General features: G+C 48.9%; 1 protein-coding gene across 1 annotated transcript; it reads left to right on the top strand.

The window, feature by feature from the left end:
• LOC147984756 (uncharacterized) lies at positions 1-21,138 on the top strand. Its single transcript, XM_087541248.1, has 6 exons — positions 1-241; positions 2,314-2,515; positions 19,889-20,129; positions 20,208-20,297; positions 20,713-20,788; positions 20,852-21,138. Exons 1-6 carry the CDS (start codon positions 1-3, stop codon positions 21,136-21,138), a joined length of 1,137 nt encoding a protein of 378 aa, XP_087397374.1.
• Positions 21,139-26,161: the final 5,023 nt, after the last annotated feature.

The following is a 26,161-nucleotide window of genomic DNA, read 5'->3' on the forward strand; positions in this document are numbered from 1 at the left end:
ATGGCGCCCAAACCCGTCAAGGGCAAGGGGGTGGCGAAGGGCGCTGGGACTGTGGAGTCGCCGGAGAGCGCACTGTCGGGGGACCAGACGAAGTCCGCCTTTTTCTTCCCCTCGACGGTTGATGTTCAAGAGCTCCGGGCCTCCTTCAGGCCCCTATGGGGAGCGAAGACGGGGGAGAGAATTCGGGACACCAGGCGACGCGCGTCATTCCTGCTGCTTGCGCCGATCCCGCTCCAAATCAGTATCCCTTTTTCGTCGATTATCTTTCTTGCGGGTTATGCCCCCCTTTCTCCGATTTCTTCTGCGACATTATGCACACCTTCGGCTTTCGCTTTTTGGATTTTACTCTGAATGCGGTGGCGTGCATGGCTTTCTTCGCGCATCTTTGCAAAGGCTTTCCCGGGGTGTAGCCCAACACGGCGCTCTTCCGCCAGTACTTCTTCCCTCGGATCCAGCCGGGAGGTGCCGTCTCTAGTTGCGTCACCTGGATCCCAAGATCCAAGGGGGCGTACCCAGACGGTGCCGTGAAGGAGAGGTGGGAGGAATGTCGTGGCCGGTGGTGCTGGATTGAGGATGAAAACCCGCCGGAATTCTGCAAGGTACGTCGAGTGCCGCCGGTCCGTGGCAGCGATTGAAGCGATGTCGACACCGCTGACGGGAGGCTCACTGTTGCCACTACTAGGATTCTTCGGCTCACCCGGGCCGGACTCACCCTTGAGATGATCGGGGCGGACTTCATTCGTCACCAGATCGCCCCGTTGCACAACAAGGGGAGGCCAGCTTGGCTCTTTACGAATCCGGCTGACATTACGCGACTCCACCGCGGCCTCGTTCACAACTTCACAGTGCTGGCACATGCCCACTTCTGCCAGCGGCTTTTCCAGCTTGATGTGGGTCGCGATGGCGAGGTCGAACGGACCGACAAGGCCGCGAGGGCTGCCGCAAAGGTTGGCAAGGCCCTCAAGGTGTCGTTTTTCAAGCTGCCAGCGGGGGTGGTCTCGTTGTGCAACAATTCACGTCGGTCCGAGATCATCGCTATGATCCCGGACTGTAACGCGCACGACCCTGTCCCGAGCTGGAAGGAGCCGGAGGATGCTGATGTGCAGCAATTCTTTGACACCCTGATTGAGGTATATGTCAATGCTGACGCCGAGCGGTGGTTTGTCATGGACACCACCCAGGCAGAGCTAGACTACATCGCCACTAGGGCGAGGGAGGCACAGCTTGCCATGGAGGCCGGCAGCGCCGGGGGTGTGGAGGACAAGGCCGCAACGGCTGCGGAGGAAGAGGAGCTCACCCGGTGGGCGGCGGCCTCCGGGGAGGTCAGCAGCACCGACACTGGAGCTCCGCTCATCGAAGACGCGGCCGACGAGTCATCGTCGAAGGAGGACGTGGCGGCGGGCTCGACGCCAACCAGGGGAAGAGGGTGAATCCTGCGGCGGGTTGGCTCCGGCGAGCCGGTCCGGCCCGGCAGGGCTACGCGGCCTCAATTGACCCTGGAGGGGTCTGGGCGTCACACGAGGGCCACGGCAGCCAAGAGGCTGATGAAGGCCGCTGAGAAGAAGAAGACAACAGCACCTTCTTCATCTGGGCGCGCACAAACCCCGCCGTCTTTGCCTCCTCCGGCAGATGTCGACTCGGGTGTTGACGCGGAGGTCACTTTTGATCTCGGGCCTCTCAGCCCGAAGAGGAAAAGGAAAGTGGTGGAAGAGGAGGAGGTGGATGACGAGTAAGTACTCCGTTCCTTACTACCATTTCCATTCCTTTAAATTAAGTCACTCATCTTGATCTGTTTTTGCTTTTGCAGGGATGCAGACACGTTGGCCCAGAGGGTGAAGAGGGTGAAGGCCTCGGCGAGCAGTCAGCACCCAGCTGGGGCTTCAAAGATGCCACTGGTGGTGTTGAGCAGCCCGGACAGCAGCCCCCGGCACAGCCCCCAGCGTAAGTTCGTCACCCTCCTCTTATTCGACATGTGGTAGGCGTTCGATGCTATGGTGTTGACCTTGTCGGGTTGGCAGGAGGGGAGCGGCAGCAGGAGGAGCCGCAGAGGGCTACCCCCAACACACCACCCCATCGACTATGCCACCGCGAGGGGCGTCCCCGGCAAGGGCATCAAGCACGGAGCCCACACCCATGGAGGAAGTGGGGAACTTGGGCGCCGGTGACTCTGGCACGGCGCCGGATGCTGGCGGGGAGGGGACTTCTGCTTCACAGCCTGGCACTGGTGAGTCGCCTGTCCTCCGTCTCTGTTTTTCCCTTATTCTTTTTCTTGGCTTCAATGCTCCCATTACTACCCATGCCCTCCTTTAATAGGTATGGAGGACATGGATACTGTTGTTGGGAACATTGCTGAGGAGGCCGCCAGGGATGCTGACGAGGTCGCTGCTGATGAGGCCGCCAAGGATGCTGCCGAGGACACCGCTGCGGGAGCCGCCAAGGCGACCGGCAAGGCTTCTGCCGAGGGCGCCAACGGTGGGCCTGCCGGGGAAGCCAGCAAGCCACTGCCGAGGAAGAGGTGGTTGATGATCAGCCTCCCTCCTCCTCAACCTCAGGCCCCGGCAGATATCTGAAGGTGGGCGATGATCTTTTCGTCGATCTCCCAGCGGCGTCAAGTTCCCGGGCGCCCGCCGAAGGGGAAGTCTTTGACGGCGAGGTGCTTGCCGCCACCGGGCTCGAGGTTATCGATGAGCCGGGCGTTGGCGGTGATGGTTCTCTAGAAGATCAGCTTTTCCGCGCTATGGGGCCAACTTCTGAAAACTCCAGGTGCTCTACCGTGTCCGTCTGGACAAGGTTAAGTCCAGGACGGCAACGTTGCTCAGACGCAGACCTGGTTCCACCAGACTCGCGAGGAGCAGAGGGCCTTTCAGGAGGAATTGGCCAAGCGCAATGTCGAGCTCACCATGAAGATGGCTGACATCGAGAAGGCCCAGGAAAAGGCGGTGAACTTGGCGGCCGCGGCTGAGGCCGTCCGGAACCAGCATCAAGCCACACTGGATTCCCAGGAAGAGGACCTCACCGTGCGTGAGGCGAAGCTTGCCGCAGCGCTCCGTGGCAAGGATGAGGAGCTCGAGGCCCTTGTCGCGCGGCGGACTCGCGAGCTGGAGCAGAGGCACAAGGAGGCACTCGATGCCCAGGCTCTAGCCCATGCCGGCAAAGTACGGGAGTTGGAGGTGGCGCAGGACGAGATGAAGGAGCAGGCCCTCAAGCTGTCCAACGAGAAGAGCACGCTCAACAGTGCCTTGGTGGAGGCGCAAGGAGCGGTCATCAGCAGGGCTGGGGAGCTCTCCGGAGCGCAAAACTCTGTCAGAGATCTCTAGCTGAAGCTGGAGGATCTCAAGAAGATGTTGTCGGAGAGCAGGGCTCGGGAGGAGACCTTGACCAGGAGTCTGGAGGAGGAGAAGGAGCTGCGGGCGAACGAGGCCACCTCCCACCAGGATTATGTGGCGGGCGAGAACAGATGGATCAACCGTCTGGAGGACGTCGCCGGCAGGGTCACCTCGCAGTTGGCCACCATGGGGATGCCAAACGTGAGGTACGCCCCAGAGCGTAGCGGGCCCGTCAACACCAAGCTGACCCTGTTCTTCGAGGGCGTCCTTGGAGCCTTGGCTTATCTTCACTCGAACCGAGCGGCCACGTTGGCCGGGGAAGCCCGGCGACTTTGCCGGGGGGGTCATGACCAAGGTCCTCACCAAGATGGCGTACTGGAATCCCGACCTCGACTTCGATGCCGCGATGGATAGCTTGCCGGATGGTATTGACCTCACGGTGCTCAAGGAGCGCATCAAGCCCGTCATCAGCAGCATCGATGAAATCAAGAGGGTGGAAGGCCAGCGCCGGGATTAGGCATCCCGTTCTTCACCGCCGCTGCAGGTTCACGACCAAGACAAATTTCATCTTTAGTTAGAACCGCAGCAATGATGTGATGTAATATAACTTTGCAGTACTCTTAATTTCATGCTTGTTATTTCCCCGTTCAATTCCTCTTTGTATGCGCGGCCTACGTCGATTGGGTAGGCTCGCCGGCGCGGAAGCCCCTAGTGGCATTTTGGGGACGGATCCCCATGGGCCTGCCAGGTACGCGTGCTGCCGGACGAGCCACCTTTCCGTTCTGAACGCGGCCGCTTGAACTGTCGAGCTTGACTCGAGTCAGAATCGAGAGCGTTGTTGGTCGCGGAAGGCTACTCTGCCATTCTCAACGCAACCGCTTGAGCTGTTGAGCGGACTCGAAACAGGGCAAGGGCCTTGCCGATCGTGGGAGAGCCCCCTGGCGTGCAGGTTTCTCATACAAAGGCGTGACATCTCCGGGGGGGGGGGGGGAATAACCTCATATAAGAAGGATAGAACAAATAAGGGTTCAGTACAACTTAGCTTCTGTTTGTAGTCGCTCGAGCGCTGATCTTCCGGCCTCCTTCCCTCTCCAAGAGCCACGAAGACGAAGGAGTGCTGGGCTGATTGCTAGAGCCGATTCTCACAACTGCGCCCCCGACCTGGCACGCCAGAGATGTCTGTGGGAACAACACCTATGGGATCACAAGAATCCCTACTATTGTTAGCGGGGCGCGGGGTCGTGAGAAGAGCGGATCTAACAGGTAGCACATGGTTCGTTTATCCAGGTTTGGGCCGCGAGGATGCGTAAAACCCTACTCCTTCTTTGGTGGATTGTATATATGTGTTCTTGAGCTAGCTATGGGGCGTGAGGAGCTCCAAAAAGCCGAAGCCTTCTCCTGGTCGCCTCGGGACTCCTTTTATAGAAAAAGGGGTTGCCACAGTGGCACACCGGAGTTGGAAAAGGGTACAGTGATCCGAGGTTATCCCTCACATTACATCACAAGGCGCATTTAATGCGTCTTGCTTAGGTGTCCTTGCTTTATCGGGGACGGGGGAGAAACCTGTCTCGTCCGTCGCCGCTCCTTCTTATGTAGACACGCACCCTGGCCAGCGACGCCTGCTATGCCACGTAGGTAGGCAGGCAGCTGAGGTGGCGCAGTGGTGGGTCTTCACGAAGATCTGCATGCCGCCACGCAGGTGCCTGCCCAGCTGGTTGGGTCGGCAGCTGCGTGCATGCGGTGGTGGAGGTTTAGTCGGCGTGGGCCTGATGGTGGCCCTGCAGGTGTCCTCGGTAAGGGCCTTGCCGGGGCCCCGGCAAGGGTGTTGCCGAGGTGCCTGCTGTCATCCCCGGCAAGGCGCTTGCCGGGGGCCTTGTGGTCTTCCTCGGCTGGGATCCCGCCAAGGGTTGTCGTCTCCTTAGTGCGTATCTGATCTTGAATGTCTTCACGAAGATCTGCATGCCGCCATGGGGATGTCTCCCGAATCCTTGCCCTTTGGGGCGGTGGACTCAAGGGCGATTTGCTCCGTAGGCGCGGGACGAGTCGCCGTGGCAAGGGTCTTGCCGGGGCTGCTAGAACTATCTCCCGCCAAGGATCTTGCCGGGGGAGTCTGCTTCATCCCCTTTGCTCTTCGTGGTCTTGGCCTTGGCGCCGTAGTTCTCTTGAGCTTCGGTCTTACCCTGCCTCACCTCCCTTGCCTTGCTTGGTGTGGTGGTGCCCGTGGCTCAGGCTGCCCGTGCATAGTAATAGGGGTACAAAAAGTGTACCCCTCTTTTTGTACACCGACATGCATGGGACCTAGAAATTCACCCAAGGACACACATCTGATTTCTCAACCAACTTTGGTGCACTGGAGCATGTGCTTGTAGTTCAAATTTGAATTATTCACATTAAGTGCGCAGAAACTCAATTAATGTATAAAAAAGGCCAACCAAACCCGTAATAATTCCAAAATTTAGGATGATACTTCTATTTGGTCTAATCTGCCTATGTAAAAAAATTAAGGCGGGAGAAGGCAGTTTACGTATGTCGTTTCGCACACGGAGGTGACACGTTCCCTCTCGGAACCACGAGCCTTCTTGAGGGAAGCTCCTGTTTGCAAGAAGCTTACACCAAAGCTTCTCCCAATTTGGCCAAAAATTTACTACAACATGTTGGTGCCATGTCTTGACACCATGCCAAGTTTCATGATTTTTAGGCGTATTTTGGACTTACAGAAATAAAAAACAAAGTTTCTCAATCTTTCCGGCCGAGCCACGACACCCAGATGTGTGAATTTCATTCCCATTTCTTGCAAGGGACTTATAAATTCACCCAAAGATACACATGTGATTTTTCAACAAACTTTGGGGCATTGGAGCATGTGCTTCTAGTTAAAATTTGAATTATGCACATTAAATGCCCAGAAACTCAATCAAGGCTTAAAAATTCCAAACCAATCCGGAATAATTCCAAATTTAAACACGACACTCATGTTCTAGTTGCATGTTCATTGTACGTAAATGTTCTAGCAATTCAAACACCATCCTTTCCCTCCGTAAAACCATTTTATCTTTCAAAACATAATGAAAAAAATCAGCTATACCACAAACAATTTACTAGAAAGAATCATGCATGATGCGATATAAAATATCTTGGCGCACTATCTTGTCTGACTTATGGAGGAAGCTTCATCGTCTAGAGTCCACCGCCCCGCTTGAATCACACTTGCGTGTCAGTTTCTCGCGGCACCGAGCGAAATTTTTTGCCACCTCGGAAATATTTATCTCCCCGCCCCCTCCCTGCCACCAAAAGCCACATTTCCGTTGTTCCTCCTTGCTTTCCAAGTTCGAACCTTCACTGTTGCTTAGTGGCATCTTAGCCTCCTCGCCGGTGACCCTTCTTCTTGCAGCGCCACCTCCTCGCCAGCTACCCTTCTTCTTGCACCACCGCCTCCTCACCGACGACCCTTCTTCGTGCAACGCCGCCTCCTCTCCGACGACCCTTCTTCTTGCTGCGCGGCCTCCTCGCTGCCCACCCTTCTTCTTTCTGCGCGGCCTCGTCGATATGGTCAGGTAATCCACACCCCACCCGCATCATCCTCCTCCTTTCCGATCCCAGATGCCCCGACCGATGGCGTGACACCTTCCACCGAAATCACTGCCCCCTCCTCCAATTAAGCAACGCCCACAACCATTTTGCGTGCAGTATAACGTGTATCTCAGTAGCATTCGGCCGCACGTGCGCACGAGGTCACTATGGCTGCCATGCGTGTCGACCACCAGTTCTTGGAGGAGCACCTCGTCTTCGAGGCCACCGTCGACAATGCCACGCGGTTGTCTACTTTAAAATATAGTTCGTACTGTTTTCTCGCGGCCACCGCCAATGCCTTCTAGTGATTTGTCCTCTGTAATGTTAATATGCAATCTGATGTTCAGTTAACAGTATGGTCCTTTGAAATGTAATGTTCAGTTAACACTTTGGGCCAACAATTGCTACATTTCGTAGTACTGTTCTCAAGCATTCTTTGTTTTGTTAATTGTCTTATCTTCTAGTACATGTTTCCATTCTGCAATGTCTAGCTCAGTTAACTATTTTGGTTCATTGGGTCTGCTGTCCATTTAACTGTTTGGTTTAGTTCTGCAATTTCATTTTCATTTGTTGTGGGTACAATTTTGTATTGTTATGCATGTGACACCAATCGAATTTGGCTGTACTCAATACATATTCTACGGATAGTATGGCAACTCTCAGTTAACCTGATCAAGATCTTCCTTATGTATTTTGCAGGGAAACAATGGGAGACACTGCGGTTTACCATCGAGGTTTGTTCAAGCAGGGTACTTTGGCTAATAGCACATTATTGTGTAGTTGCAGGAATCATTCTAATATTTAGGTTTCTTACAACTTGGTCTTGCACATGTAGGTCCTACTGTCAGAGGCTGAGACCCACTATTCGACCCATTTTGCATATGAGGAAATGAGATGTCCATGAATATCAGTCAAGTCAAGAAACTCAGAAAGATTGTTAGGATGAAGAAACATAAGACGAATAACAGCAAGATCTTTGTTTGCACAATGAAGAAGACATCAGTCAACTATAGGATGGTACTAAATCTTTTACCTTGTTTTTACCCCTTGCACCATTTCAAAATTTATAACAATGATTTATGCATAGCTTTGTTTTCAGTACTTTTCAAAGCAGTTCACCGATGCTTACCTCTCAAACCACCTGCAAGGTCAAGAGGCGAGGAAGGTATTCATTCAACACCCACAGTACAATATTGAAGTCTTGCTGACGAGGACAAAGGTTGGGTGGGCAATTGTCCATAGCCACGGGGCTAAAGTTGCAAGGACATTCAACATCACTAAAGCTAGATATTTGCCTTCCAGTTCTGCAGTTTCCGAGATGAGATTCATCTGTCTATTTACCGTGTATGATGCTACTTTCCAAAGGTTTTTGATGTTGCATGTGAAACTTGGTGCTGTTGTGTAATGGCGTAACTGAGTGCCGAAGCTATCTGATATAATTCGATTATGAAATCTTGGTTGCTGTTATACGGAGATAAAATATCTGGTGTGTTTCATAAGAAATATCAATTTGATTAATACATGGATTATCAATAATAGGATAATTACCCTGCTTATTGGGGTTTTCTCTTGTAGACGGTTACTCAGACAACACCGTGGGTGATGAACTCAAACAACCCTCATGGTTTCTAGAAAGTAGGTGTGTTCAATCAACTAACAGTCACACATGGCTTTCGGCAGCGAACTGTTTTTGTTAGGCCACCTTGCACAAACGTTTCCACACAAAGTACTGTGTGTGATATACATACGAACGGAAATGTTTTTTCTGGGATTCACCGTGTGGGATGTACATACCTACAGAAATGTTTTTCTTGGATTATCGTGTGGGATGTACATACCTACGGAAGTGATTCGGTTTTGATGCCTCGCCCGATCACACACGGCCCAAGCTTGTGTCCTAGGAGGGCCTATCCCCGACGATTTCTGAGTCGTGTGGGAAGGACACCCCTATCGCCCACACTCACTTGGCGACGGTTCCAAATGCCGTCTTGGAAAGGGGTTAAAAATTGTTTGTATAGCATGTCGTTGTACCAGTGTTCACATCTAGTACTACAACACAAGCCACCCACATGAGTCCCATCTGACACCAATTTTCTTGGATTCCGTGCTACAACCATCTATTCTCCCTCCTGTTTTCTCAGCCATCGCGCGGTGGGTGGGGTGGGGTTTGCCGATAGTCGGTTTGCTCAATTGCGGTCCCACTTGTAAGTGAAAATGCAACATAGCACGCATTTCCACTTGAGTGGTGTGCCGGACCAACCGTGTGGGGGTGCGACGGGAACACGGCAGCCCTTTCCTTTTGAACTTGGAACTTGTATAATTTGGTTCTGCTCCATGGCGCGACCGATAGATAGAAATAATGATTTTGCCTAGAGTAATGAGAAGTTTGGTTCTGGCGCGGTTCATGCATGGAGTAACTACGAAAATTATGAAGTTGATGCAAAAGGTAAGATAATTACTATTACAATATACTACTACATGGATTTGATGGAAAGATAAAGATACATACAGAGCCATCAACGACATCCTCACGCCCTAGTGCGCGAGGTCACCAACCGACGTGTGAGGAGCAGCGGCTTTGGTGGTGAGCTCAACGTGCTTCTGAACAATGTCGTCCAAGGTTGCCCCGCGTTCCAAGAAGACAATCGCCCTATCGTCCTCCTCTTGCACGCAGTAGTCCCTGTGGAAAATTTGCACGTACACCTGGGTGATTATGTCGATGATGTCTTGCTGTGCCAGGCGCTGCGCAGCGAGCGCGACCTCGAGGTGGACATTCTACGGCGTGACGGCGGGCAGTCGCAGGGACACCAGTCCGTTGAAGAGGTTGTCACCATAGAGGCCATTGAGGGTGGCGGGCATCGCAGAGCCTGGGCGCATGGGCTGGAGGCGTCAGTCAAGGTCGTCCATGAGCTTCTTGATGATGGTGAACTTGTCGAGGAAGGACCTCGTCAAACAAGGAGACGAAGCAGTCGTCCAAGAGGCATCTTGCCCTGGCCGCCTCAAGCATGACCTGGAGACGTTCCTCTATGCCGGGCCGTAGGCCAGCGTCGTGGACCATCTGGCACAGCCGACTGATGCTCGCGCTCATCGCCTCCATGGGTCTAGCTTCTAGTCAACTGATCTTGCGATTGGAGTAATCACTCTTGACCTCGGTTTGGGTGCGTAGGTATGTAGGATTTCATAGATTGGACTGGCGGGGAGACTTTATATGAGAAGTGCATACCGCGTTGCATTCACGTGTGTGTTTCCCATCTACTCCTCGGCCCTCCCTCCATGCCGGTGCAGTATAGTCATCTCACCAAGACCAAGTTGGGGCAAAATGAGAGAATTTTGATGTTTACTGGTTTATTGTCCCCTTTGCATTTTGCGCCAAGTTTTGACCTTTGATTTAACTAATAAAATGTTTGTGCATGTAACCAGAAAGGTTGTGCTATGCAGTCTCAAGTCATTGAATGCAGACGCACCCCACGTCTCCTATTGGGTTATTTCTTTTTTCGTGACAAAAAACAGGGAACGAGGTGGGTAGCTAATGCACCGTGCCTAAAAGTTTTGGGATTTCGTAACGTGACTAATGCACCAGTATGGACGGAGTACAATAGTAGTCATTGATTGCAATTTTTGCTGGTAGATTACCAAGCTGAGCGCTTCGTGAGTACAATAGTAGTCTGATTGATGAGACTTCAGATTTGAGCCATCTACCAGAAGGGAGAGTGTATAATATCATGGGCAACTACGTTCAAAACAGAATAAAACAATACTCCATGTATTTATTTATAGACGGAGTAGTATATTTTTTGTGACATTCATTAATAGTTTACAAGTCAAATACTTAATCCAGATGGACGTGGTAGTACTACTAAACCCAGACGGTGGTGCTAGACTAGTAGTAGTACTACCAATGTAGTACTAGTACTATACCATCCATTGGTCAAATTACTCCTCACAGTGAAGTGACAAGACCCTGCACCAGAGATGACACCTGAGTGTAGGCGCCATGTTCGGCATACCAAAGTTAGCCTCACAGTGTGCAGTCACTATCATCATGGCTGTAGAGCTAGCCTGCTTACAAGTAGTCGTGTTCGACATAATTTCCCATGAATTTCCATGAGTATCTCTACTCTTTTCTTATACGAGTAAGATGCCCGTGCACTGCACGAAACACCAAGATTGGGGGTGGACGGCGCCGGCAGCGGCCATTGCACCAGATTGTTCCATGGCCTTCTAGATGTGGTGGGGAGGAGAAAAGGATGATTTTGAGAAACAAGGAGTTGTTTGTAAATAGGGAACAAGTGCGGGCATCTTTTTGCAAAATTGTAGAAGTTTGCTTTGTATGTGTTAGATCTAGATCCTACGGCTATTGGGGAAAGATGGCAGGCACCCCATCATCACCAACTCAGGGCCTCTTTGATTCACAGGATTTTGAAAACGCGGGAATAGGACACGGCAATATTACAAGTTTCAAACTGATATTACAAATGTTAGGAGTAATGTTGCACCTACGAAGATGGAATCATTAGGAAGTTTATGTAAGAACTTTCGTTACTTTTGGTGGATGCAGCATTATCGTACAAACTACAATCCACCGCCCTGACAAGTCACTAATGGGCAAATAATGTTTTGATTCTCTGGAAACATGATGTTTCAAAAACAAATTCAGCTTCTGCGGAGACTTTCTCATTTAGGCTTAGACGCTTGAGGTGATCAGCACGCCATTCATTGTTGCACCGGAGAACGTCAAACCTCATTACCTTGAGCACACTTGCCTCCAGAACAAAGAACCTAAATAATTTAATCTCAGATGTGCTGCCGCGGTAGTCGATCAAATCAACTTATGTAAGATGGAGATCAAGAGATTCGATGATATTTTTATAGTGCATCACATTTTTCACTTTCCGGTCTTTTTTAACTGCAAAAGAAGAGAACATATTAGAGCAATTGGCTTTATAAGATTGCCGTGTCATCAAGAGGTACCAATATCATTCGCTCATACTATAGGGTTAGCTCTAAGGCTAGTGATATTTTGTTCACTCTCTCTCTCTCTCTTTCTCTTTCCTCTCATTTACCTAGAGCACGTGAAGAGCTTGGGAATTTGTTGCCTTCCACTATGTGGCCGATGCCATATTTTTCAAATGTATGCCACATAATACGAATCGATGTCAAATCAAAAGATTTTGGCACCGCTCTAGCGATGTGAGAGAGTTGGCACCGATGTGCCCACAGATCCACATGTATAAACAAATCAATCAAACCAACTACACCAGCGTCTGACTCTCCCAAACAAGTGTTTTTATTGCCTCAGTCCTCTTCCTCCGCCATTCAAGTGTTTTTTCATTCCATGAGTTAATTTGGCACCGGAGCAAAGTAGGTGATCTAGATTGGGGCACCAGGTGAGCAATGGAGGGGCATCGATGCTAAATGCATCACACGTGAATTTGGCACGTGTTTTGGCCTACATAGTGGAGGGCCATTATAGCCCACTTTTGTACTACCACGTATTTAGTGTAAAACTTTGACCATAGATTTACCTAAGAAAATGCCAATGCATGTCACAAAAAATTATACCACTTTGCAATTATGTTCAAATACGAACCCAATGATATAATTTTTAGTGGCATACATTAACATTTTGTCAGTTAAATCTATGGTCAAATTTTGATACTACAAAATAGGAAGAGTAAACCAGGACGGAGGTAGTACTTGCTCTTAGGGTGCCATAGAATTACTAGACTAAGTTACTTTCCACTATGACTAGCGTAGGCTACTAGTAGTACAACAAAACAACGATGAACGTGATCACGTGAGAACAAATACTAAAATCATTTCCTTCGGTGCAGTGCGTAGATGCAGTTTTAACACTACACTTGTCATCTTAATTTGGGAAAATTGCAAAAAATTGAGCTACGTTGTGATTATCGTTTACTAATAGGAAAGAAGTTTCACCTTGATGAGTAGCTTCTCCGTGCATGGAAAGCATGTAAGGAATCCAACAACTTGATCCAGATTGGGGCCGATAGATTTTATTGCCAAGATCTTCACTGTGCGCACAAACTGGGTCAAGCTTGTGGAAATCATTTTCTGGATGATAGTCGTAAATACATCAAGAAGAAATTTAAAAATGTGAATTTCAAGAATATAGATAAGAAGATGAGTGTTGTACCTAAGCCATTACGGATCCAATAGAGTTTGGAGAATTTGGCAGACGAGTATAACAATGCTGTCAATTTCAGCGCATCAATGACCCTGATTTTTGTTGGACCTTCTAGATCAGATACAAGCAATCTCTCAAGGAATGGCCCATGCTCAATGACCATAACATGGAATAGCTGGAGTGATCTCTTCCCAATTGATATCTTGTTGCGGGGCCAGCAAGACACATAAATCCATCATAGTTTCGTCGAGGCGATGTGGAGGCTAATGAACCCATGGATCTACCGTAGACGAAGTTACTCGAGTGTTGTACATCTATGGAGGAGGTGCTCCATAGCCTTCTTCGAGATGCCAATGTCAAAGAGGCCGAGTTGCTTGAGTTGAGGGAGAAGAAGGGCGGGCACGGCATTAATCTGGGGAAATAGCAAGAGCTAAACCTGGCGCGGCGCAGGATTGGTGTGAGGCGGAGCGCAGACGGCAGTAGAGAGCGACATCATCCAGCTTTAAACCGCAGCTCCTCGAGTTGATATGGGGTGGGGGATAAGAACCACTCGTCAAACTTGGCTTGGACATTGCAGTTGGTACTGAACATGCGGATGTCAAGGCGTCTGGTTGGCCCATTGTGTGATGAAAGGATCTTGGACACTACGGCCATGTGTTTTCAATCCCCCTCGCAGAGGCAGTAGTCGACGGTGAGATTGAGGGGGACACGGCGCCAGAGGGGGCGCCATTGCCGGGAGAGCAGGGTGGTCCGCACGACAGATTTGGTGGGGAGGAGGCCGATTATGATGAGCAGCATGTCATCGGGGAGGCTACTGATGAAGTCCATGCTCGTCGGATGCGGTTTTGGCTCGAGCTGCCTCTACTTGTTGGCTGCCCCGCCATCCATCTCAGCCGGCGGCGGCACCGGTGTACATGTGTGCTGGTGTGTATTGTGTGTTGGGTGTGCGCGAGTGCGTCCTTGTGTGCATGCCGCCGCAGAGTGGTGAAGTGTGCGCGAGTGCGTGCTTCACAAGGAAGAAGTGCGCCCTCAATTTACTAGCCTGCAGGGTGTTACCCCGAGTGGTTTCAACATTGTTTACTTCACTGTGTGTCAGATGGGCGTCTAGTTTACTTATTTTCACCTAGTGCAACATGGGCCAGCACACAAAGATAGAGAACACGGCCGACAAGGAAGCATGTGGACTGGTTGATCGGTCAACTAAACAATATAAGGAGCTATACGCTGACACATTGACCATATAATCCCTTGGTATAGAGAGTTCAAGTGAGAGGGGAGGCCCATGAGAGATAGTAGAGAGAGAGAAAGAGCTATTCCCTCCGTTCGATAACGTAGTGCCTATATTATTTTTAAAGTCAAACTTTTGAAACTTTGACCAAGTTTATAAAGAAATTACTTATATCTACAATACCAAAGATAAATGATCGTATGAAGTAAGTACATGTTGTGATGAATCTAATTATTGTTCCAGATGTAAATAATTTCTCCACATATACCTGGTCAAACTTTTCTGAGGTTTGAATTTTCAAAACATCCATATGCTTATGGACGTGAGAGAGTACCTAACTAGAGAGAGAGTGTGTGTGTGAAATAGACAGACAGAGTGAAAAAAGTGTGTGTGTGTGTGTGTGCAAGAGACATGGACAACACATGATAAAGTAGAGAAAAAGCGTCTGTGTCTTATGCAAACATATGACACATGCATCTTCAATAGAGGAAGCGAGGTGAGGAGATAGGGTGTGGTTGTTTGCAACCGAGAGAGAAAAATTCCTAGCACGTGGCCAAAAGAGGTCTGACAAACAAGGGAGAGAGGTCGAGAGAGACGTTTGGAGAAAATGCAGACACTAAAAGCAGAGAGTGTATGTTTGTGACAGAGAGATCCCCCGGAGATCGTGATGGAACTACATGGGTGGGAGATCGAGTGGCAAGGTGTGTGCGTGATAGAAGATACCCCGAGAGATATCGAGATAGACGTATGGATGGAATGAGACAATATGTGTGTTCCTCATGGCTAGTGAGAGATGGTCATACTTAGGGGGGAGTGCGTGCGCCTATGATTGAGTGAGGAATTATGGTACTTAGGAGTGGTGCGTGTCACATAGAGAGAGAGAACAAGGGCGGAGAGTATTAGATGGGTCTTTGTAGCGCGAGCGAGATATGCGTATGTGTGAACCAGGGAGATATAAACTCTGAGAGAGATAGAGGAGCCCCGATACGGCTGAGTGGTGCATCAGATATCTGAGAGGGGGAAAGAGATATTCCATCCACTCAATAATGCAGTGCATAAAAGAATTTAGAAGTCGAACTTTGGAAACTTTGACAAGGTTTATGCAAATATTATTTATAACTACAATACCAAAGAGGCATCATACGAAACTACATCTCATGATGAATCTAATGATATATGTTTGCCATTCTAGATGTAAATATTTTTCGCCACGTACATGGTCAAACTTTGTGATGTTTGACTTTTCATTAAATCTATATGCTATGGACTGATGAGAGTGCCTAATTCGAGAGAGATCTAGTGCATGTGAAGGATAATGAGTGAGTGTGCAAAAAGAGTGTGTGTGTGAAAGAGAAAGGGACAACAAATGATAAATTAGATAGAGAGTGTGTCTTCGTTTCTTATGCAAACAATTCACACATGCATCACCGAGATAGAAAAGCGAGGTGAGGAGATACACAAAGATAGCTAGTGCGTGATTGTTTGCAACGGAGAGAGACACCACTATAGCACACGTCCAATATAGGTCTGGCCAACAAGGGATAAAGCTCGAGAGGGACGCATGGGGAAGATGGACGCATGGGGAGGGAGAGAGGGTGTATTTGTGATAGAGAGAACCCCTCGAGATCGTGAGGGGACTATATGGGTGGGAGATCAAGGGACGAGGTGCGTGTGTGATAGCAAGATGCCCCAAGAGAAACCGACATAGACCAAGCACATGTTTGTGATGGAGTCTAAGAATTAGCTACTCATATACATATAGGGGGGACTGCGTGTGCCAACAATTGAGTGAGAGACCATCATACTTGGCTAGGTGTGAGATTGTGTTTGTGTACGTGTGAGATGGAGAGATAGAGATTTTTAGATGGGTCTATCGAGTGCGAGTGAGATATGCATGTGTATGTGTGACCCAGGGAGATGGAGAGTTTGAGAGAGAGGGAAGACCTCCGAGACGACAGAGTGGTGCATGAGAGAGTTACGGGCAACGCGCCGGGGAATTTATGTGCGTATGATGAGTGCACCCAAGATATTTATGTTGGACTCGAGAATCATACGTAGTGTGCGAGAGAGACCTATACATGGAGTGTGCATGCGAACTAGAAAGACCCCCCACACATAGAGAGAGAGAGAGATAGAGAGAGAGATAAAGAGAGAGGGAGAGGGACCAACAAGGTTTGTGTTTGGATGCGTGAGATAGAATTGAAGATTGTCGGCGAGAGAGAGTGCAGGAGTCTGCGAGAGGGGGAGGTAGCATTTTATGCATCAAAGACTGATATAAACCATGTTTAGATATAAACTTGCTTTCAAATATTTGAATTGGAGAACATATGATCTGCAATCCACACACGAACGGAGATATGCGCATCAAATAAGTTCATTAATTTGACTTCGAAAATGTTCATGGAGTAATAAAATATTGTACAACATGCTACTCGACTGAGGTGTTCAATTTTGGATTTAGTTCACTATTTTGAACTGGTGAACGAGCTATTTCATTGAATCGAGATATTTCATTTTGGGTATGATTCCCGTTTTTGAGGGGGTCAACTATTTGTCATATAGTAAATTGTTAATAACGAGCATGTAAAAACGCATTAGTCCCGAGCATCATCTTTCCATCTAAAAAGAACTAGCAACCTAATATTTCAAAATTTCATTCGAATCGACTTGTTAAGGTAGACGTGGAAGCTAGTTCTCCCAAAATTTGAAGGAACCGCTAAACACCCTCTGGTCGGTGGAATTCGCCCAAGCAAATAAATGGGATACGCAAAATTAGCGGCCTATGTGGGACACTCATCAATTGGCCCATTGTACATCGAGGGTAGGTTCGTAACTTCATCTAAGCGTGCCTTCTCGTCGGCCTAAATGACATGTGCCTAATAATTCATAAACCATGGGCGGCAAAGCACCCTCTCCTCGCCCTAAATCGCTCGCGCCGACTATTTCAAAACATGCCCTCCTCGCCCGAAATCGCATATGCCCACTATTTCAAAACACGCCCTCCTCGCCCAAAATCGCTCGCGCCGACTATTTGGGAGAAGCAAAGTTACTCTACTACCCCTGACCCTTAGTACACAGACCCTAGCTCAGAAGCCTAAAGGGAGGGGTAGAACTATAACTCCCCCCACATTTCAGACAAATGCGTCTGTAAGACATGGTTCCCCCTCCCAATTCCCCATTCATATCTTGTGGGCGCCAAATCACATTCTCCGTGGAAGCTCCCGTCTCCCCTATCGTGAAACCTCAACCCCTCCTCCATGGCGCCCCCACCACACCAAATTCACCGCCACCCTCCTCCCCAATGTCGGAGACACTGTCCGTTTGACGTCGTGCACTGGGCCGTGTGCCTCTCACTCTGTGATGCCATAGCTGCCTCGTCGATGGCCGTGTGAACCGTACCGGAGCCGACTCACTCCCGTCGTTGTGCATGACACCAAAGCGGCTACAACTTCGGAAGCGTCCAGGGCCCTGGCGCTTCTTCCCCGTAGCCGTCGACTGTCGCAACATCTCTGCTTTCCTGCCACCGGTAACCACTGCAACCGTGCGCCTCACCGACTCGGCAGATGGAGCTGCCTACTTCACCAGGCCGCAAGATAGGTCGTACACTCATCTCAAATCACTTTATTTAGGCTTCAGTTGTCTGAATTTTTATTCTAGGCCAATCAATTCCCAATGGGAAGCAGCACCCCTCGAGGCAATTGAGCTCCTAGGCTGTCGGTTGGCTTGTGTCTAATGTAAGGGTGCGGGGGTGCAAGATTTCCGCGGAAGCAGCGCTTAGATGGTTATCTTAGAGGTGCGTGGGTTGAAGGTACTGTCGCCGCTGGAACTGGATGACGACGAGTCTTTGTGGATTAACCGGGGGCTTTACAACCACAATAGTGTGGTGTGGCGGGGAGCGGGGTTTTGGTCGGAGCTCTCGCAGAGGCAGGCTGCTCTGCCGATGGTCGTTGGCTCTTCGAGAAGATTCTGAACAATGTTAGCGGGGAGGCACAAGATGGCCATCAAGCCATCTGGCGTAGATCGGACAGTACCAAAATAAAATAAAATCGTGTGACCCCAATTTAGTCTTCAGTCGACAGACGTGTGACCACTCTCGTACCTTACTGTTGATCTCTTAGGGCATTTCTCCAAATCATAGATAGGTGTCGTTCTTAATATTGTGTGTTTTCCGCATCTTCAGCCATACCGTCTTCCTTCTCACTTCAGCTGCTCAAACAAGGTAAGCATACACCAGAAGGGAGCTATAGTCCCCACTCAACAGTTCCCTGCATCAAATGTGTGAGCCCGACATGGACAGCCACAACAACTACAGGGCCATCAACAAGTCAGCACATGATGCTCACTCCTATGGATGGCGGCCAGATAGGTTGTACCCTCATCTTACTTGTGTGCAACATTTATGGCTTTGTTATTCATCTAAGCATGGAAAATAGATTATCATATTTCACTGTATATTCATGCTGATCTCTTACAGGTCTTGTTCAGGAGTTAACGTTGTTCCATAGTTCAGCTAAGAGACTTGTTCTTTAGGTAACACTATTCCATAGTTATCATCCATCAACCAATGCTATCCCACAGGCTAGTGATTATATTATTATACTACTTCTAGTATTACCTATGCTGTTCTTTAATACTTCTGTGCGCCATCTAGTTAATCTCGAGTACAAATGATACATATTCTGTAGTTTTCATCTGTTTTCTCCCTTTAGTTTTTGAGACATGTTGCTGCTAGTTAACCAAATTCCTACTATTTATGTCATCTCCTACAGGCACTCATTACATATATCTAACTACTAGTTGTCTTCCATGCATGTCAGATATAATTGCACACACTGATATATCCATAAGAACCTCATGGAGCAATGTAACGGGCAACAAACTTGCCGTCAATGATACCCAATATGATGGAACATGTAAAGGCAGTTCTTCAAAAGACTTGCAGAAAGATGATGAATCCGATTCACCCCAAAAGGTCCTTGCTCTAACTTGGCCCGTGATATGGGTACACCATGCCTATAATGTCCTGGAGTGCAACTACTCTGTGGCAATGCCATGTGCTTAGCCTGCTGATCATGCATGTAAATATGTCATGCCTTCATGTTTTTAGTACCTATTCCATTCATGATAACATGTTTTCAAACTCAAGTACTGTCATTCTACTCTATCGCAATGCCATCTACTTAGTTTGGACATGATGCTTCTGAATATCTTATGCATTGTTATTCATCAGTATGTACTTCATATCACTACCATACCATGTTTTTTACATTGAAGTGCTATTCTAGTGGTCTGTTGCAATGCCATCTTAGTTTCCCAATCATACACACATATGTTGCCTTAGTGTTTTTCTGTATGTATTTTGCTAGCATATAGTTTTACATTCAACTAGTGTTTTTTTACTCTTTTGTCCTACCGTATCCCTAGCTCTTACATCATACTCCATCCGTCCAGATTACATGTCGCAGAAATGGATAAAAATGGATGTATCTAGAACAGAAATACACCTAGACCCATCCATTTATTTCTGGATGGAGGGAATACATGTCAATATGTCATGCCTTTCTATTCTTCAGTACCTACTGCATCTCTCTACTGTAGCATGTTTTATAATTGAAGCATCATTCTTCTATATAATGCATGCAATGGGAAGAAGGCTATGTTAGAATCTGAAGGGTTACAAACAAGGTCTTTGCAAAAGATCCAAATGCCAGAAGATAGTAAACCAACTCCAGTGTTCATAGACACTGCTCCAATACAGAGAAACCCAACTCCTACTGATAATAAGCAGATTCCAATGGCCAAAGAACTAGTCCACTCCAGTCCAACAAAAATATGTCAACTCCATTCTAAGAAGCGTGTGCGTATCCTCGCATCATGAAAATTTATAGCATTCTGATCATATTTTCTACATGTTTCTTACCCATCTCTCTTTTAGAAAATAAGCTTAAAGGATAGAAGACTTTCTGCAGTGGGATCGTATTCGAGGAAAGTATCTTGCTGGAATTCTCTGTGCTCTAATGTTGATGTAAGTACCTGTTGTATATCACTATATTTTTACATCAACATGTATTTTGTTAATCGGCGTGAATCCAACCTTTATTTGATCTAAGTTTAGTTGTAGCAAAATGTATAACTAAAGGCGACAATGTTGGTTTTTGTAAGGAAAACTGCCTGGTAGTTTCACATACCGTGCTGCATGAGTGTACTATCTCATATCATGCACATTATTGAATTGTAGTTCTGTTTTGGTTGCCCGTTCATTCATTGTGTCAATGTTCCTTTCATATTACCTTACCCGGCTGATGATAGCTGTGCCATATTGTGTTAATTTGGTGTAGGCTGGTGTGGTCTGGTTTCCCAAACATTCGTTGTGTCAACGTTGCTTTCCTATTATCTGACCTGGCAAATGACAGAAATGCTTGTTTGTTAATTTGGTCCAGGCTACAGAAGATATGAAGACAAACTCTAAAAATAGCAAGGCAACCCCATTGTTACTTTCCAATAAATCTAGGCCTGGTAATATGGCACTAACTCTTGATTAATCTGTTCGGTCCCCACCTAATTTATGTTATGATGCAGTGGTCGAGACACTCTCCACTATCAATAATACAAGCCTCCCAAAAACGCCATCTAAATCTGTTCAATTTCCTCTATCTCGAATGCAATGGAAAAAATGTATGTTTTTGAACCAATTACTGGCTGAAACAATGATGGAAATCATGGAGGTATCAGAGGTGCACATTCTTCTGCAACAACGACTGGTCAATGTTTTTAGAGATAGTGTAGCAAAGAAGGAAGAACTTGCTCACATTCTCATGGGTGTCATCCGCGCTGAGGTTGCAGATTGTGATGTTGTATATCGTTAGGTTCTGTTCATTTATTTGCACTGGCATCAATCTTTGATTGGGCGGTGTATGTAATTTCCTGTAATATATGCTGCATGTGCAACATTTTTCCTTGTATGTAATACCTTTTCTTACCATGCCTCGCATTCCAGCTACCTGGTCGCTAGGAAGCTAAAAAAGAAATGAAATTATTAGTTAGCACGAACAGTCAGGGGCCCTATATGAAGGAAGCAGCCCACTGCCCTTAATGGGCTTCCCTAATGGGCTCACAAGGGCAAAAATTCTCATAGGCCTTTGATTGATCGGTTTTGGTCCTGTGCATAATTGCTCGTCATAATGGGCTCAAATTATCTAACTAGGCCTACACACATGTTCGAACTTTACTGGGCCCATTAAGTTAATGGGCCGTAACTAGGCCGAAAGCTCTTTGATTTCATGGGCCGTTAACAGGCCGATACTAAGATCGAGCTACATAAGGCCCAACGATACTGTGAGACTTTAGCAGGCCGAAAGAGACAACAGGCTCGTACTAGACCATGAAGAGCATGGGCCGCTAAGAGACCGAAAGTCAAGTCATACCTTATATGGCCCAACTGGGTTGTAGGCCTTTAACAGGCTGGAAGAGAAACCGGGCTGGTATTGGACCATGAAAAGCATGGGCCATTAAAAGGCTAAAACTCAGGTCTGACTGCAAATGGCCCAACGCATTAATGGGCCGTTAACACAATGAAAGACACACTGGTCCAGAAATTGGCCCAAAACTTAAATGGGTTGCTAAAAGGCCGAAAGATGTACATCTTGGAAATTGGCCCATCCCTTGAATGGGCTGTTAACAGGCCGAAACCACATCGGGCCAATATTGAGCCCAAATATATAACAGGCTGTTAATGGGCTTGATCTGACGATGGGTTGCAGTGGTGTCAAATCGTTAACGGGTCGTAGACGTGCCGAATTGGCACATCTCGTATGTGCCATGGGCTTAAATGGACCTGACACAAGTAGGCCTTATATGGGCCGACCTACTAATTTTTACAGGGCCGGCCTTTTTCATCGGAATGAGCCACTGTTGGGCCTTGCCACATGCCGACGTATCATGAGTGGATGACATCTGTCCCAATGCTGAGCCGACACGTGGATCCTTCGGCGAATGAGAATTTTACACGTGGAAAATACCCATTAGTCGAGGCTATTAATGGGTTATCGGATCCAAACCGGAACCCGATTGTTGAACAACGACCCATTACGGTGGATGCCACGTGTCGGTTACCCTTGACGAAACCACTTCTATGATGCGCCACCTATCGTCATGAAATTGGACACTTCCATGATGCTAATTTTGATATTGTCATGGAACACTTCTACACAACACACGTATGACTATCTTGATTCTATCATAAAATCGTCATGGATGTACATGCATGACAGAAAACATGACCTACTGTGACAAACACGTATCATCACTAAAGTGTATTTTTTTGTAGTGGTGGTTTTGGGGTACTACTCAAGTCTCAAATATGATTCATCAGCATTGACCTTTCTCTCAATAGCAATACCCTCTCTCCTAGGGTTCATATTCAAAATCTGCTTCTTGAACACATCACAAAGAGTTTGGTGCCATTTGAGGCTTTTGTACATGCGTGTGACATACAATTCCTTTACTCCTGCATGTTCGTTAGTAACACTTGTGGTTTCCTCAGATGAGGACATTGAAATCATAGAAACATTTAAAGATATAGCAGTAGCTAAAGCATTTGAACATTCAGCTTAAGAATTAGCATTTTCGTGTTCAAGGCATTTTAAGCATGGAGCAACAAATTCTTCCTGACCGGTGCTGGTCTTTTATGCTAGTAATGAATTGTTCTCTTTCTGAAGATCATAATGGGACGCTCTCAGTTTCTCAAGATCTTGCTTCCTTTCAAGAAATTCATTGGACAACTTCTCATGTTCATCTGGGAGGGCCACATGAGGACTTTCAAGTTCATCATGGTTTGACTTGAGACATCTAAGGTCTTTTGACAAAGCTTGACCTCGATCCATTTCCTCATCTAATAGATCATCACTTTTGCCTAGTAGTTTTTGCATCTTTTCCATGGCAGTTTGTTGTTCAGTTGCAATTTTAGCCAGTTTCTTATAGCTAGGTTTTTCTTCACACTCAGAGTCATCATCACTTGAAGTATTAAAGTTAGCTTCTCATGCGGTGGCCTTGGCACCTCTTTCCATGAAGCAATAGGTGGGTATGTAGTCATTTTTCGGTGTCCTGGGAACGGGGGTACCCAGACTTGCCTACCTGTGGTCCACGGCGTGGCTCCATCAGCAGCTCAGTACGACCCAATTTAAGCAGCAATGACGCAAGACCCTCGCGAGGGACCAAGCCTTGCGAGTCGGACGACACCAAGACTTCCCTGGGGGGCAGACTCACTAGGCTAGCTCCCGACGAGTGGAGATATCAATGCAAGGTGTACCTCGCGAGGTTCACACGACGTGAGCCATGACAACCAAAGCCAGGCGGGCGCCAGCGGGCGTAGTGTACCAGTTTCTCCTTTGGTGCCAAGGAGGAAAGCGCAGGAGTGGAGTCCCGAGGAATCAGGCAAAGGTTTCCATATTGGTGCAATGAGACCAAGACCGCCAGGATGATAGGATGGAGGTTATCGCGGAGCCCATTACAGCGTCACCACCAGAGCCTTTGCAGGAGAAGACTACTTTTGTCAGGATAACTTGTACTAGTTGTCTCCCTTGGAATTTGGCCGTTGTGGGATCCATTCCCGCCTACATTTGGGAAGAGGACTAAGGCCACTATAAATAGGACTTAGCCACCTCCTGAGAGATCGAATTGGATCAGATCATTCAGACCATCCTCACACCCACTAGCTCATCGAGCTCAAGAACACCTCACCTCTTGAGGCTGTTCAACCACTGTACTAGTTCATCCTCAGCCCCTTGAGGCAATCCACCACAAAGCTGGAGTAGGATATTACACAGCAAGGTGGCCCGAACTAGGATAAACTGTTGTGTCTCTTGTCCCTTGGGTTTGTTGAGCTAGGCTATGGAATCGTTGGGCCGACAGATTGGGAAGAGGGAGTTCTTTGTACGCACCCCAGTGTTTGAATCTCTCAAGGGTCTGCGGAGCCCAGGATCCGATATTTGGCGCTCTAGGTAGGGGTGCATCGAAGCTTCTCTCCCGACAATCTAATCGCTACTGCTCAACCGTCCCCATGGATGATGCTCCCTGACCCCGTGTTGAGCATCGAGTCGCTCTCGCCGCGCGCGTCGCCTAGATGGCGCCTGTTGGCAGGCCTCCCCGTCGTTCTCCATCACCTACCGCCAATGCCGTCACCGGCCCGACGGGACACGAGCAGCAAGCTTCATCACAACACCCCTCCGTGTGGCGGGACGAACACACTGCCACACCATCGCTGACTCCGACCGGCTCGTCTTCCCACGCTTGCCCTAGTCTGGTTGGACCTCATCACCGAGCTAGTCAACGCGGCTGGGGGCTCGCCTAGACAGTCCCTCTCATTACCTCGTCCGCCGCCTGCTGCGGGAGTCGTAGCCCATGGAGCGCCTCAACCACCAACCCATCAGGACGTCGCCCTCGGTCCAAGACGCGCGGCCCCGCGGCGTGACCCACCATGTTGGGCACCCACACGCGAAGAGGGAAGCTGCCAGGAAGTCCAGCGGCCGCAAGAAGATGCTCCAGCGCTCCCTCCACTGCCAGGTGGCGCACGAGCACCAAGATCAGGCTCCACCTCCACGACGAGCTCCGGTGAGCACCGCGAGCTGCCGCACCTTCACCCCTAAGCTACGCAGCGTCGCTTGGCCAGGCAAGTTCAAGCCTGACTTGCCTCCATGTTACAACGACACCACCGACCCTACGGAGTTCCTGCAGCTCTACGAGCTGAGCATTGAGGCGGCCAGTGCCGATGAAAAGGTCATGGCAAACTGGTTCCCCATGGCCCTCAAGGATGGCGCGCGCTCGTGGCTCCTGAATCTGCCCGCGAGAGCGATCTCCTCCTGGGGCGAGATGCGCGAGCATTTTGTCGCCAACTTCCAGGGCACTCGCGGGTGACCTGTGGCGCATCAAGAAGCAGCCAGGGGAGACCCTACAGAAGTATATCCAGCACTTAAACAACGTTTTCCTCAAGATCCCCAAGGATTCTGACTAAGCCATCATCTCGGCGTTCTCCGATGGCGTATGTGATGTCAAGATGAAGGAGGAGCTTGCCATCCATGAGGACCTGTGCATGGCTCTAGAGATGTTCAACATGGCTACCAGGTGCGCAAGAGCTGAGGAAGGGCGCCTCTCCCTCCTCTAGCTCTTGGCGGCCGACCCAAAAGACAATAAGGCCAAGGCCAAGGACGTGAAGCACAAGGGGGCTGTCGTTCTTGCGGCTGAGCTAGCAATGAAGCACGACTACGACCACCCAGAGTCGTCCAAGGGCAGTCATCCATTTTGCATCTTCCACAACGTGCATAGCCACAACACCAAGCTAAAGTGCCATCCGCGATGGGCACCTCGGTCGACGCCTCGAGCGCAACGATCAAGGCTACGACCACGGACGAGGCAGTAGTGGAGGACATTGGGACGATCGCGGCCCCCGCCAGGAGTGGAGCGACTAGCCTCGTGAGGATCGCTGGCAAGTCCTGCCTCGCGGGGCGCCTGGAGAGACCAGCCTCGTGAGAACCGTCCTCAGGGCAATGCTGGCCTCCCTCCGCTGCCACCACCACTAAGAAGGGACGACAACCAGCACCAGGACGAGGGGGGTGGGGGCTTCCAGGAGCCTAGCGCCATCGCCTGCATCTTGGGTGGTGCGCATGCCCCAGCCTCCCACCGCATCTTCAAGTAGTTCACTCATGAGGTGAATGCGGCCCTCCCCAGGCTCGAGGCCACACGTCCGCTCAGGTGGTCCAAGTGCACCATCACCTTCAGCTCATCTGAGAAGCTAAAGTGCGCGGCAACTACCGGCGCCCTCCTGATGCTTTGCTCGCCCATCATCAACAATGTCCATGTCACCAAGACCGTCATCGATGGTGGTGCGCGTCTCAA

This window comes from Triticum urartu, chromosome 2A (genome assembly GCF_056163025.1).
Source record: "Triticum urartu cultivar PI428250 chromosome 2A, HENAU_Tu73, whole genome shotgun sequence".
Classification (NCBI taxonomy): Eukaryota; Viridiplantae; Streptophyta; class Magnoliopsida; order Poales; family Poaceae; genus Triticum; species Triticum urartu.